This window comes from Salarias fasciatus, chromosome 16 (genome assembly GCF_902148845.1).
Source record: "Salarias fasciatus chromosome 16, fSalaFa1.1, whole genome shotgun sequence".
Classification (NCBI taxonomy): domain Eukaryota; kingdom Metazoa; phylum Chordata; class Actinopteri; order Blenniiformes; family Blenniidae; genus Salarias; species Salarias fasciatus.
The window spans coordinates 33,522,061-33,535,327 of record NC_043760.1 but is presented as its reverse complement, the minus strand read 5'-3'; the positions used below and the strand labels follow the sequence as shown (position 1 = coordinate 33,535,327).

The window sequence follows — 13,267 nt, the reverse complement described above, 5'->3', positions numbered from 1 at the left end:
TTCACAGTTCAGGTCATTTAATTTCTGTGTCACATCTGTGAGGAATGCCAAGTCCACCAGCTCATTGTCACCAGCTCATCGCTCATTGTCAGACAGCAGAGTTGTATCTTCATCTCTTGCTTCCATGAAAGCTTTCATTTCAGTCAGAAGTGCTCTAAATCGATGCAGGATTTTCCCTCTACTGAGTCATCTGATTTCTGTATGCAGCAAAAGATCACCATATTCTGATGACAATTCTTCCAAAAATGACTTAACTTTCGATGTTGTTTGACCTTTGCACGAATAGAATTTCTTATCCTTATGACAGGTGTCATGGCATGACAGGTGACATGATCAAAATTCATGACTTTGGCACAGATGGCCTGTTGGTGGAGGACACAATGAGAGTTCAGAAATTTTGGAAAATCGGGATCTGCTTTGCAGTTTGCAATGAAGCCACCCACCGAGCATTTTTCAGTCTAAATGACGTCTAATTGTTCTTCGACGTCTAGTCTAAAATTGGTCTACCAGTGGTCTAAAAATTAAAGTTTTTTAGCGGTCTAAGCTTTTTTCTAAGCTACGTCTACTTATAGACGTACAAATTCAGATGTTTGCTAGACGTTTACTTTTGTACCAAATTTAAACCCTTTACAGAAACCACTCGTCCTATAGACGTCTACTGAAGGTATTAGGATATTCTACTAAAAATGCAGCAATTGCAATTTTTCAATTATTCACCACAAACCTGTATTTAATTTTCTTTAATCTGATCTCCTTTTTTAACCATTAGTACTGTAATCTAAACCAATACCTTTTAAATAAAATTCAAAAATATGAATGTCTAAAAAATATTTTTAATTTCTTTACACCTCTTGAAAAGAGAAGCACAAACTCTAATACAAACTGCCGACATAAAATATTTAAAAAAGTTTTTTTTTCTTTTTAAATGTAACCCACTTCAGGGTGTGTACACGTCACATACTCGGTTCGTAGGAGCCGAGTGAAACAATAACCGCTGGACACAGAGGCAGAATGATTTGTAACTCTTTAGTTCCACAAAGATCTTAACAATACTAAACACACTAACATTACAACCTTGGGCCCATAAACTAAGAAATAAAATAAAATAAATAAATGTCCAAATGGGAGTGTTCCTCGGTGGTTTGGATCCAAAAGTCAAAGTCAAAAGTCAAGATTCAAGGATATCCAAGGAAGGCTTTCGTTGGTGCCGGTCAGTTGGACTGACACAAATCCTACCACTGAATCCGTTAAGTGGTGTGGCGGAATTAAAAGTTCTGCTTGAAGCACCGAAGGTGGACTGGGAGCTCGCCATCAGTTGGATTGCTCATCAGCTTCGTCAGACATTAAAGCTGAAGCTTCACTCTTTCCAAGCATCACAATAGAGCCTGACCTGTATTTAGAAAACAGGTTTACAGTCCAATTCAATGCATAGAACCTCTTCAAATCATCACCTAAATGTTCAGTTCAAGGTGGTTGTACAACAATCTTTACCAAACAGGAATCAAAATACTATGGGTTACATGCTGAAAACCATAATTAATCTGAACAATTAAGAGTTTATCATGTCAAAATGTATTTTAATCAATTCAAATTAAAAGGAATAATGTATTAAAGATTTCATTCAACCAAGGAATTCTTACTTCTACATGAAGGCATAACATGTGCTTCCTCATGTGTTTCTCTGATTTTCTCATTTTTTTTAACATCAGAGAAGAGATTTTCACTGAAATACATCAGTTCTCATAACCTAAGTAACTTAAATTACAGCTTTGCTGCTTATAAGCAACGTAAATGAACTTAAAATGACTTCTTGTTCTCCTTCTGAACACATTTTAAATTCCCATCACATGTGCAAAAGATGAGGCGTTTCACACAGTAAAACTCTCATAATGTGCTCATTCCAGTCAAATTTCACCATCAATCCATTAATATAAATGCTTTTAAGTGCAAAACATGAATAAAAAAACAACTTAAAATGTACAAAACACCCTTAATTGAAACAGCATGGTCACCTCATGACATCTCCACATACACACACATTGCAACACGTGGTGACCAGCTTACCAATGGTTTTTTCAGGAGAAACGCGGCCGGAAAGTGTTTCAACGACGGTTTTTCCTCTCTCTGAAACGGAGTTTTCGGAGCATGGTATCAACAACTACTTCATTTCTCAGTTTGACTGCGACATTGTACAGTTTTCATACCTTTTTTTCCCGTGTTTCTCTCTCACGCGCTGACTCGCCGGTGCTGTTGGGCCCAGCTTGTAACACGGCAGCCCGCCTGCTAGCAACCAACACAACATGCAAGCAAATGCTAAATTAATGAATGATGGTAAAAGGACCAAACATTGCAAAAATAAAAAAATTTCTGTAGTAGTTGCTTCGACACCCACCTCTGTATGCCTGACACAGCACTTCTTCAACCAACTTTTCCGCCGTTGCTTCAGTACAGTGTAGCACATGAGCACAAGGATTTCACAGTCGGCAGCAGCGCAGTCCACAGGCACAAGTTGAAGCCGTTTTCAGGTTATGGTCGTACAATCTCCATAAGACTGTAAAGTAGTTAAGTTTTATCACGGACTACTTCTCTCTGAGCGGAATAACGTTTTCCCAGAAGTGGTTGCACGGTGCTTCTCGTGAGCGTAGTACACCAATAAGGTTTTTGTCAACAACGAAAGCAACATGGCGGCAGTCAGCGTTACAGAGGCTGAGAAAACACAATCGACATCTAATAATCTAAGGGAATTTCAGCCACAAACCTCGTTGTCGAGTGCTCAGCAGGATCTGGGCTTTCAGATTTACCGAAGGTTTTGTGGAGGTTTCATACGTTTTGATAGAATAAGGCGAAAACACCGATCACTCTACTGTGAAAGCTGTGCACTGCAAAGAGCTGGCTCTGCCATCAGATTTTTGTTTGATTTGTATTCCGAACATGTAAAATAAATTGAATGGTGTAATTATCGACTCTGAAATGCAGGATATTAGACGTCTACATCTAAACTATACCTTATAACGATTATGGCTATTAAAGTGATCTCAATCCAATATTTAGAGATCAGTTTTGAAACGTGTAGTTATGGTTTTAAATACACAACTACTGAATGATGGATTAAATTCAGTTGTCTAGATTCGGTCTATATCACCAGTTGATTCCAGCTGATTCTCACTGGAATGTATGAGTTTGAAAAACAGTTTGAGACACATAAAAAGTGAGCAATGCGTGTTCCTGGACACGATTCAATAGACTGATTTGCGTGTCATGTCGAGAATTTCTGTGAGACCAGGTTGGAACGCAGACTGCGATTAAATGAGTTACTTTTTTAATGCTTTAATTTTGTAATTAATTAATCGTAGACAACGCATTAAACGCGTTAACGCACTGCTTCCTTAAAGCTCGGGTTGGCGATTTGAATGAGATACATTTTTTTAAATACTGGTTAAAATGATCTTTATGACCCGATGGGAAACAATTCATAGCGTGTTCTTAAAGTAGTTTGGAAAATATCTGCTATCTACAGCAGGAGGAAAACGGGACAAACAGCAACCAATCGTCTTGACGGGACACCTTTTTTTAAACCAACGAAATCCCTTCGCCGTTCGACCTGCCCCCTGCGCGTACATGTCAATGGCGTGCACTGACCCTGGTTCAGTGCACGTAGACGGACGGAGCGTCGTTGCAGAATGGCGGAGAAGAATGTTTGGGGCTTTACTTACCGGTGAGTGCGCCATAACTTGGCATAGTGCAAATAAAGAAAAACGAAGAAACGAAGCGCTGAGGACAGGTTACGCCAGGAACGCACTGGACGCGGAAGTGCTGCGCGCACCGCGCGCGCTGTGAACGTCTCCGCGTCTCCGCTCCCAACGGAGCTCCTCCAATGGGGTGGGAGCTGGGCGGAGCCTTGGGGAGATGCTACATTCGTGCTACATGCTAGTTTTCCAAGATCGCCAACCCTAGCTTTAACGCTGACAAATATTTTCATCAGGCATTAACACTACTCACTACTACTACTACTGTGTGTGTGTGTGTGTGTGTGTGTGTGTGTGTGTGTGTGTGTGTGTGTGTGTGTGTATACGTGTGTGTTGGGGGGTCGGGGGTGTCAATCTTGGTAAAGACTTGGTATTTTAAGTTATTATAAGTCATATTTGATGAATTGTAAAATTACTATTGTAAAATTATTCGTTTTGCAAAATTCTTGCAAAAAAAAAAAAATAAATAAATCCCCTGTCCCCGGCTGGGGGCAGGATGATCATTCTCTGATCGTAGAAGTGTACCTAATAAAGTGGCATGTGGAGTCATGACTGTGGCCGCCCCCCCACCCCCCGCCCACACACACACACACACACACACACACACACACACACACACACACACACACACACACACATGCTGTGACCAACAGCTATAAGGCGAGCCCGGTGGCGGCGGCGTTCAGCGGCACAGCAGCAGGTGGGGATGAATGTGTGTGAGACTCTCTGACGCCACCAGACTTTCTGCACTTCACTCAGCAGCATCTGCTCTGGATGGATGTCAATTCAAATACTTCGTCTATAAAGCTTGAAGGACACGTGCAGGTGGAGCGCTACAGATATCTGTATTTCACTGTGATGTTGTTAGTTTATGCTCTGATCCTCTGCAGTAATTTCATGCTTGTCTTCCTCATCGGCTTCGAGAAAAGCCTCCATGAGCCCATGTACGTCTTCATTGCTGCTTTGTCACTGAACTCGGTTTTTTTCAGCACTGCGATCTACCCAAAGCTTCTCACTGACTTTGTGTCTGAGGAACAAATCATATCTTACACAGCTTGTCGAGTTCAATACTTCATGTTTTACTCACTGGGCGGGTCAGAGTTCTTGCTGCTGGCAGCTATGGCTTATGACAGATATGTCTCTATCTGTAAGCCTCTGCAATACCCGGCCGTCATGAGGAAAGCCACCGTCAGCGCCCTGCTGCTGCTGGCCTGGCTGCTGCCTGCCGGCCAGGTGGCGGTGCTTCCCATCGTCTACGTCAACAGCAGACTCTGCAGCTTCGCTCTGAAAGGAATCTTCTGCAATAATTCCACCAAGTATCTGTACTGCGTGAGTCCCAGAGCACTGTCCATATATGCTGCAGTCATTTTAGTGAATATCGTGGTTTTTCCCATTCTCTTCATATTTTTCACGTATGCCAAGATATTTGTCATTGCTCGGCAGAACAGCGAAGTGAGGAGGAAAGCGACGCAGACCTGTCTGCCTCACCTGTTCGTCCTCATCAGCTTTTCCTGCTTCTGTGCGTACGACGTCATCGCGGCCTCGCTGGAATCCGATTTTCCAAAGATTGTCCGTTTGATCATGACTTTGCAGATCATCACCTATCAGCCTCTGCTGAATCCCATCATATACGGACTGAAGATGAAGGAAATCTCTAAACGCCTCAAGAAGCTGCTCTGCAGAGTGAAACACAGCTGATTCATCAACACCTCCCTCCTCTGCCTCCACGCCAGTGTTAACCGTTAAAGAAACTGTTTTCTCAGACTTTTGTTCAAAACTTGGATCCTCATGATGTGAGGACTCTCTGCGGTTCTGCCGTTGACATGTGGCAGAGCGCAGGAGTCCACAGCGAGCCGACAGAACGGCGTCACACGGGCTTTACTGCTGAGGCGATGGCGTTCAGGGAGCTGAGCTGATCACATGATCAACACACTGCTTTCTGTTCCGAAGGATTAACAACTCTGTAAAATCTCTGTTTTGCTTTGTTTAAACTCCAGTTTCCCCGAAATTCAGCTGGGTAAAGACGTGATCTTAATATAATGTCTGTCATGATCACACTGCAGGCCTCTGTCATCTTATTTCTCTTCTGTTTTGAGAATGTTTTGGAAGAACAAATTACTGCAGGTTCATAATCATAACTTCAGCATGTTGACTGATCCACGCTGTGGGTGAACAGATATCTTCCTCCTGTTTCCCACTTCAAAATGCTGCTTTCTGGAACCGCTGTGTCTGCGAGTAAACGAGGAAAAGGAAACGCTCTGGAAACAGTTGCGCTCCGTGAGAGTTGATGGACGATGACAGAGCAGAAATGTCTGCATTCTCCCACTGTTACAGTGTGTTCACTACTGTGTGTGTGTGTGTGTGTGTGTGTGTGTGTGTGTGTGTGTGTGTGTGTGTGTGTGTGCGCGTGCGCGCGTCCAGGTTTTCCTATGTTGTGGGGACAAAATGTCCCCACAACATAGGAAAACCAGACACAATGTCATTCGTGGGGATATTTTTTGGGTCCCCATGAGGGGAAACAGTGTTTTCTTGACCATGTTGTTGTTACTGAAAAAACTAAAAGTGCAAAAACATTTCCTTAGGGTTAGGCAGTGTGTGTGTGTGTGCGTGTGTGTGTGTGTGTGTGAGAGAGCGAGAGAGAGAGAGAGAGAGAGAGAGAGAGAGAGGGAGAGAGAGAGAGAGAGAGTGTGGGGGGGTTATTACTAAATCAATCAATAGCACTGACGAGTGGCCCAACGGTAAATCTACATGCTTTTGTACATTATGGAAATAATTTTCAAAACCTTGTTGTGGAAAGGTCAAAGTTCTCTGGAAGGAAAACACCAAGCAACGTGTTTTCACAGGAAACGTTTCATGCTTGAAACCATTTCTCCTCATCACAGGGATTTTGCTCCTCTGACTTCTGATTGTACTTTGTCAATAACATATGGCTGTGTCACTTCGGCTGAATTCCATGATTATTTATCAGAATATTGTATATAAGAAAAAGGACATGGCGTTCAGTGTTACTGAGAGACACGTCTGAACTGCAGTTCATCAAAACAGAATTAAGGAGCAAACCATCATGAACTCACATTATTATAACACTGTGACCCGGGAAAACTCAAGGAGGATGCAGGACGCCTGGAACAGGCTGACTGGGTTTTTTTGGCACACAGCATGCAGCAGAGCTGGAGAGACTGGAGCTTACATTTCTAGACTCCCTGCCAGGTAACACACCCCTCCTCAGGCCTGCAGCCAGCCTGAAACAACACTGTCCAGTTTACATTCTGCAGTTTAACTCAGCATCAAGGTTTACATATAAATATATATTCAGGCTGTCAATCGATTAAAATATTTTGTCATGATCACAAGAACATTAAATATTCTGTAACTGAAGGGAGAGATTGTCCCTTCACTCACACAACCAGATTTACGTGGTAAAGAACAACACAAGAAAAGAAAATAAAGTGCACAAGTTACAGTAGGGAGTGAAAACAACACCAAAACTCTACAGACACAGTGCAGTTAAGCAACAGCTAAAATTTCTTTAGTTAAAATAATTTATATTCCTTCCTCTTTTCTTGAGCCACTCAGTCTCCTTCAGTCTTCATCTTGATAAAGTGGACGTAGAAACTCCACAAACACCAAATAAAATACAAGAAGTACAGCATAAAGCACATGGGCTGTTGTCTTTCTTTGCCCTGAGCCAGCTGCTCCAACAGACCAGCCTGTTTCCACCGTCAGCTGACAGGGCCGCTGGCCTCGTCTGGACCACCTGCCCGGACAGTGGAAATAACCTTTGGTGGCAGATGCTGCCTTGCTGTGTGCCCCTCCCTGTCTGGCCCACCACTGCTGGGGACAGTCCTGCGGTCCAGGCTCTGCCCTGCAGCGCTCGACACATTTCTCAGTGGAGTCTTCCTCTTCATCAGACAAACATCAGAAGTCGCTGGCTGTGCCTGCGGTGCAGGTCTCTCCTTGTCCTTGAGCAAGGCACTGATGTGACGCCAGACCTCAGGCCTGTCAGGTCTGCTCAGGCACTTCAGGTCCTTGAACCCAGGATCTTCAGACATGAGATGTTACTTTTTCCGTCACATTTCTGCATGTCTGTTGTGAAGGCCTCGTTGAATCTCATCATGTAAGCTGGGCCATCCTCAGCGGCCTCCATCACACATGACAGATAACACAATGCTGGCCGCACAGCAGAACAAGAAACAAACCTCCTCCTCCCAGGACTCCAGCCATGTACCTGCAAGAACAGAGAGAAACACTTCAGCACCACATCTGCTACACTCGAGGTGACACTGCTGACCTCGAGCTGACTGTGGTCAGTCCATTCGTCTCCTGTCAGAGCAGCCGTGTTAGTTTGCATCAGCGCCTCCCCACCAGCTTTCTCGTCTTCATACAAGTGTTGTATCTTGGCTACAGAGGGGGCTCTCCAAGGCAACTCATACAAGCCGTTGTTGGATGCAATGCAAATTACCTGAAGCAGACCATGATACTCCACAGTGGCCCAGTTTACATGGGTGTTTTTTTCAATCCGATTGTAAACAATCGTATTAAACGGAGTGTATTCATGTACGGCATACAAAGTATGCCGTACATATATATATAAATATATATATATATATATATATATATATATATATATATATATATATATATATATATATATATACATACACACACATATATATATATATATATATATATATATATATATATATATATATATATATATATATATATATATATATATATATATATGTTAACTGTGTTCTCGCCACCCTGGCGGTATTGTGTCTGTCTCCTTCCAGCTCGGGTCCTCTACCAGAGTCCTGGGAGCTGGAGGGTTCTGCAGGGTCTACCAGAGTCCTGGGAGCTGGAGGGTTCTGCAGGGTCTACCAGAGTCCTGGGAGCTGGAGGGTTCTGCAGGGTCTACCAGAGTCCTGGGAGCTGGAGGGTTCTGCAGGGTCTACCAGAGTCCTGGGAGCTGGAGGGTTCTGCAGGGTCTACCAGAGTCCTGGGAGCTGGAGGGTTCTGCAGGGTCTACCAGAGTCCTGGGAGCTGGAGGGTTCTGCAGGGTCTACCAGAGTCCTGGGAGCTGGAGGGTTCTGCAGGGTCTACCAGAGGCCTGGGAGCTGGAGGGTTCTGCAGGGTCTACCAGAGTCCTGGGAGCTGGAGGGTTCTGCAGGGTCTACCAGAGTCCTGGGAGCTGGAGGGTTCTGCAGGGTCTACCAGAGTCCTGGGAGCTGGAGGGTTCTGCAGGGTCTACCAGAGTCCTGGGAGCTGGAGGGTTCTGCAGGGTCTACCAGAGGCCTGGGAGCTGGAGGGTTCTGCAGGGTCTTAGCTGTTCCTAGGATTGTGCTCTTCTGAACAGAGCTCTCAGATGCTGTTCCTGGTCTCTGCTGGAGCCATCCTCCCAGCTTGGGGGTTCCTGCTCCCAGTGTCCCGATCACTACTGGTATCACTGTTGTCTTCACGCCCCACACTCTCTCTCTCTCTTCCCTCAGCCCTTGGTGCTTCTCCAGCTTCTCTGCTCCTTCTTCCTGATGTTCCATCACTTGGGATTGCTCCATCTATCACCACAGCTGTCTCCTGCTGTTCATCCACCACCACTATGTCAGGTTGATTGGCCATCACCTGCTGGTCAGTCTGGATCTGGAAGTCCCACAGGATCTTGGCTCGATTGTTCTGGACCACCTTTGGAGGTGTCTCCCATCTGGACCCTGGGACCTCCAGTCCATACTCGGTACATATGTTCCTGTACACGATGCCCGCTACCTGGTTGTGTCGTTCCCTGTATGCCTTGCCTGCCAGCATTTGACCCCCTGCTGTGATGGTCTGTACTGTCTTGGGGCTTCTTTGCACAGTCTGCACCTGGGGTCTGGTTTGGTTTGGTAGATCCCGGCCCCTCGGTTTGTTGTTGTTGTTTTGTTTTTTTTTATGCTCCACATGCACAGTCCATAATTTTCAAATAAATTCTTTGAAACTCAGACAATGTGATTTTCTGGATGTTTTTTTTCTCTCATTCTGTCTCTCACAGTTGAAGTTTACCTATGATGATAATTACAGGCCTCTCTCATCTGACTAAATACTTTTTTGCCCCTCTGTATCTGGCAAAACCATATCACCTGACGGGTATGACACGCACAAAGTTACATGAATGAATGAAATGAGCAGCTTTAGCCATCAGTAAAGACATTTTCAGACCAAGTCATCAAATTAATAGATCAACAATACATAGTCTGTTTGTCTCTGATTGTTTTTTGTTTTATACGTTTTTTAGATTGAATTTACATGAACTCAGTCGTAACATCACTTCATTGTGAAGTTAGCAAGCTTGCCAGCATGCTAATGTAAGATACATGCTAATTCACTGGAGCTTATTTGACAACAAAACTAACCAAAAAAATGAAGTTTTTCAGTGGTCCCAGTCTGCTTTCTCAGAGGAAGAAGTGTCCACAGTAGTAAAAACTCCCAAGAAAATACCTAAGCTTTAGGAGAAGTTTCGAGCTGTAAACTATCGTTAAAAAAAGCTCATCTTTCCTCTCAGGCCTTGAAGGAAAAGAAGGAATCTGGAGTTACTGCGCACTCTGTTGGCACTTGGAGGAATTCTGCCCAGCTAACGTAACGCCAGTGCTCCTGGACTCCTTTTTTATGGGTGTTACAATATATTGATGTTGGGAGGGACAGCCTTCCTTTTTGGTATGGTTTTATGTTTTAAACGCTTTAAGCACTTTGTGTTGTATTTATGAATCTGAAAAGTGCATTATAGAAACAAAGTTTGATTTGATTTGATTTGATCCTTTGATGCATCGACACAGCATGATGCTGCCTCCACCATGTTTACCAGTAGTGTGGCACTCACCAACAGACCACCAGCATCAAGCGGGAACCTGGGCTGGAAGTTTTCTGAGATGAGCCGACATGGACCAGCCTGAATCCTCTTCTAAAACGGGCAGAGGTAGGCCCTCCTGGACCCCCTCTGAGACAGGCAGAACTTGGTAGTGCAGGATGCTCTCTGAGACCAGAACAGGGACAAGTGCAGGTGGCCTCTACTGGACCCCTGAAAGCGGAAGGGGAGCCAGAGGCTGACCCGTCCTAACGTTCAGAGATGGTTTCTCCTTCAAAGCTGGCAGAGGTTGTTGGAACCAGCAGGAGTTTCCTCTCTACCAAAGTTTCTGAACTTCTTCATTATTCTCCAGTATCTGTTCTTCACTGGTTGCCGAGGGTGTGGCCTTCGCGCCCCCTGACACGCTCCTCAAGCTTATGCCGTCTTTTAACCAGATGAAGTTGCTTCCATTGTCATTGCTGTCTTGAGGAGAAAACGCCTCAACATCATTTCAGCAGACTCAGATTGGTCCTGACTTCCAGAGATGAACATACTCCAACCTGAGCTGCAGGATCAGGTGACTATAAATAACAAAAGCTTTTCCAGAGCAGGTTGTTTGCACACAGCTGTGCTTTTCATTCATACTAACAGCTTCCAGTAGTTTCATCTGCCACAGATGGATGGTGACATGAATGGAACGTATATATATATGAGTGGTCTGGTGGAAGTGGAGCGATATAGATTTCTGTATTTTGTGAGTATTTTGACAGTATATGTTCTTATTATATGTTTTAATGCTACAATTGTGTATCTGATTTACATTCACAAAAGCCTCCATGAACCCATGTTCATGTTCATCGCTGCTCTGTTAGTCAACTCTGTTCTTTTCAGCAGTGTTATTTACCCAAAGCTTCTGCTCGATGTTCTGTCTGAGAAACAGATGATAAGTTTTTCAAGCTGCCTCTGTCAGTTTCAGTTTTTTTACTCGTTAGGTGGTTCGGAGTTTCTTCTGTTAACATCCATGGCTTATGACAGATATGTGTCCATATGCAAGCCTCTGCAATATCCCACAATCATGACAAAAACCGCCGTCAGTAGTCTCCTGGTGGCAGCCTGGGTCCTGCCTGCCTGCCAGGTTGCATCGGTTTCTGGACTCAGTGCTAATAGAAAACTATGTAGGTTCACTTTAAAAGGACTTTATTGTAGCAATACTTTGTACAAATTACAATGTAGTATCTCAAAAGTACAATTTATACACGATTATTTCATTTTGTTCAACATTGCCTTCCTCCCACTGCTTTTCATCTTCTTCTCTTATGTTAGGATCCTCCTGATAACCTTTCAAAGCAGCAGAGAAGTCAAGACGAAAGCTGCACAGACTTGTTTGCCACACATAGTTGTTTTAATTAACTTCTCCTGTTTGTGTGCATTCGATATCATTGCAATTCAGCTAGAGGAACATATTCCAAGAACTGCACGTCTGATAATAAATTTACAGATTGTGTTGTATCCCCCTCTGTTTAATCCGATCATTTATGGGCTGAAAATGAAAGAAATATCTAAACATCTTCACAGGTTGTTTCTTCCTCAAAAAGTGATGTGATAAATTAGCAGTGAAACATATTTGCAAACTTTTCTTTCTGTGAAATTTCATAATCATCCATGTCAAACGTGTTGTTGAAATGACTGTTTCATTGCCAAATTGGTTATTTCTGCTGAGAGGACTGATCCTTGCAACATTCAGAATATTCCATGTTTTTAAGGATCCACTTGCCTTTTTGTGTAGACTATGTGCCTGTAAACAACTTTCACTTAGACTATATTTGTATTATTGGTTATAACATTGATCAATATGAAACAAATGACACATTTTAATCTTCTTACATTTAGTAGCCTACTGATGATTCATAATTTCCAAGGATCCTCAAATATTGTCAGAAATACTGACACAGCTGCTCTGCTGGTTCTAACTTGGTATTTTACAAAATGCTATCTGAAAGCATGTGTGTTTGAAGGATCTGAGGGAAATAATGTGTCGTTTCAAGGCTAATCACCAAGATCTCAGTGTTAAATGCAGAAAGGAGTTTTGGAAGTCTTTCCTGTAAAATTTAAATTTTTGTTCATTTCAAACTTTAATAAACTTGAAAGTCTGATATTGTTGAAAGTTTCACATTTTCCGTTTAAAAACTTTATTCTGTGTTTTAATCCCCACAGCTGTTGGTTCTGTCACTTCATATTAAAAGGGTTTGAACTTGATTTGTAACTGTTTTGGCTTTACTCTTAGATTTGAAGCTTTTCTCCTGCTTGTTTAGACCTTTTCACCGGACAGGACTGCTGAGAACACCCCATAGCCCTTTTTTCTTTAATGTTTAGTAAAATGTGAAAAAAATACCAGTCAGACAGAACTTTGTGCAGAGTCCTGAATTGTGCGCTCAAATTACAAAACCCTCATCCTCATAATCCATCAGGCTAAGGTGTGTTTTTCAGGTCTCTCCCAGCTTCTCCAGACACAGGTTGGACGCAGACTCTTAACGTTGAACCTTTTAATAGTTTTTTATGTTCACAGAGGAACTGCCTTTTCAAACCGCTCTCCTTTCTTGCTAGTTCTTAATCAGCTCTGGCCTGAAGAGACGGAGAAACCGGAGGCAGAGCTAGCTCCAGACCCATGGAGATGGTTTTTAATGACCTTTCACTTCACACACAGAAC

General features: G+C 43.3%; 2 protein-coding genes across 2 annotated transcripts; both read left to right on the top strand.

Moving 5' to 3' along the window:
* Positions 1–4,520: 4,520 nt before the first annotated feature.
* On the top strand, positions 4,521–5,444 carry LOC115403183 (olfactory receptor 6N2-like). Its single transcript, XM_030112009.1, has one exon. It carries the CDS (start codon positions 4,521–4,523, stop codon positions 5,442–5,444), a length of 924 nt encoding a protein of 307 aa, XP_029967869.1.
* Positions 5,445–9,970: 4,526 nt separating this feature from the next.
* On the top strand, positions 9,971–12,163 carry LOC115403226 (olfactory receptor 6N2-like). Its single transcript, XM_030112073.1, has 2 exons — positions 9,971–9,979; positions 11,237–12,163. Exon 2 carries the CDS (start codon positions 11,237–11,239, stop codon positions 12,161–12,163), a length of 927 nt encoding a protein of 308 aa, XP_029967933.1. The 5' UTR covers positions 9,971–9,979.
* The last annotated feature ends 1,104 nt before the right edge of the window (positions 12,164–13,267 follow it).

What these genes read in the sequence shown, in the direction of transcription:
- LOC115403226 (XM_030112073.1), top strand. Translation starts at nt 11,237, where the DNA reads ATGGATGGTGACATGAATGGAACGTATATATATATGAGTGGTCTGGTG.
- LOC115403183 (XM_030112009.1), top strand. Translation starts at nt 4,521, where the DNA reads ATGGATGTCAATTCAAATACTTCGTCTATAAAGCTTGAAGGACACGTG.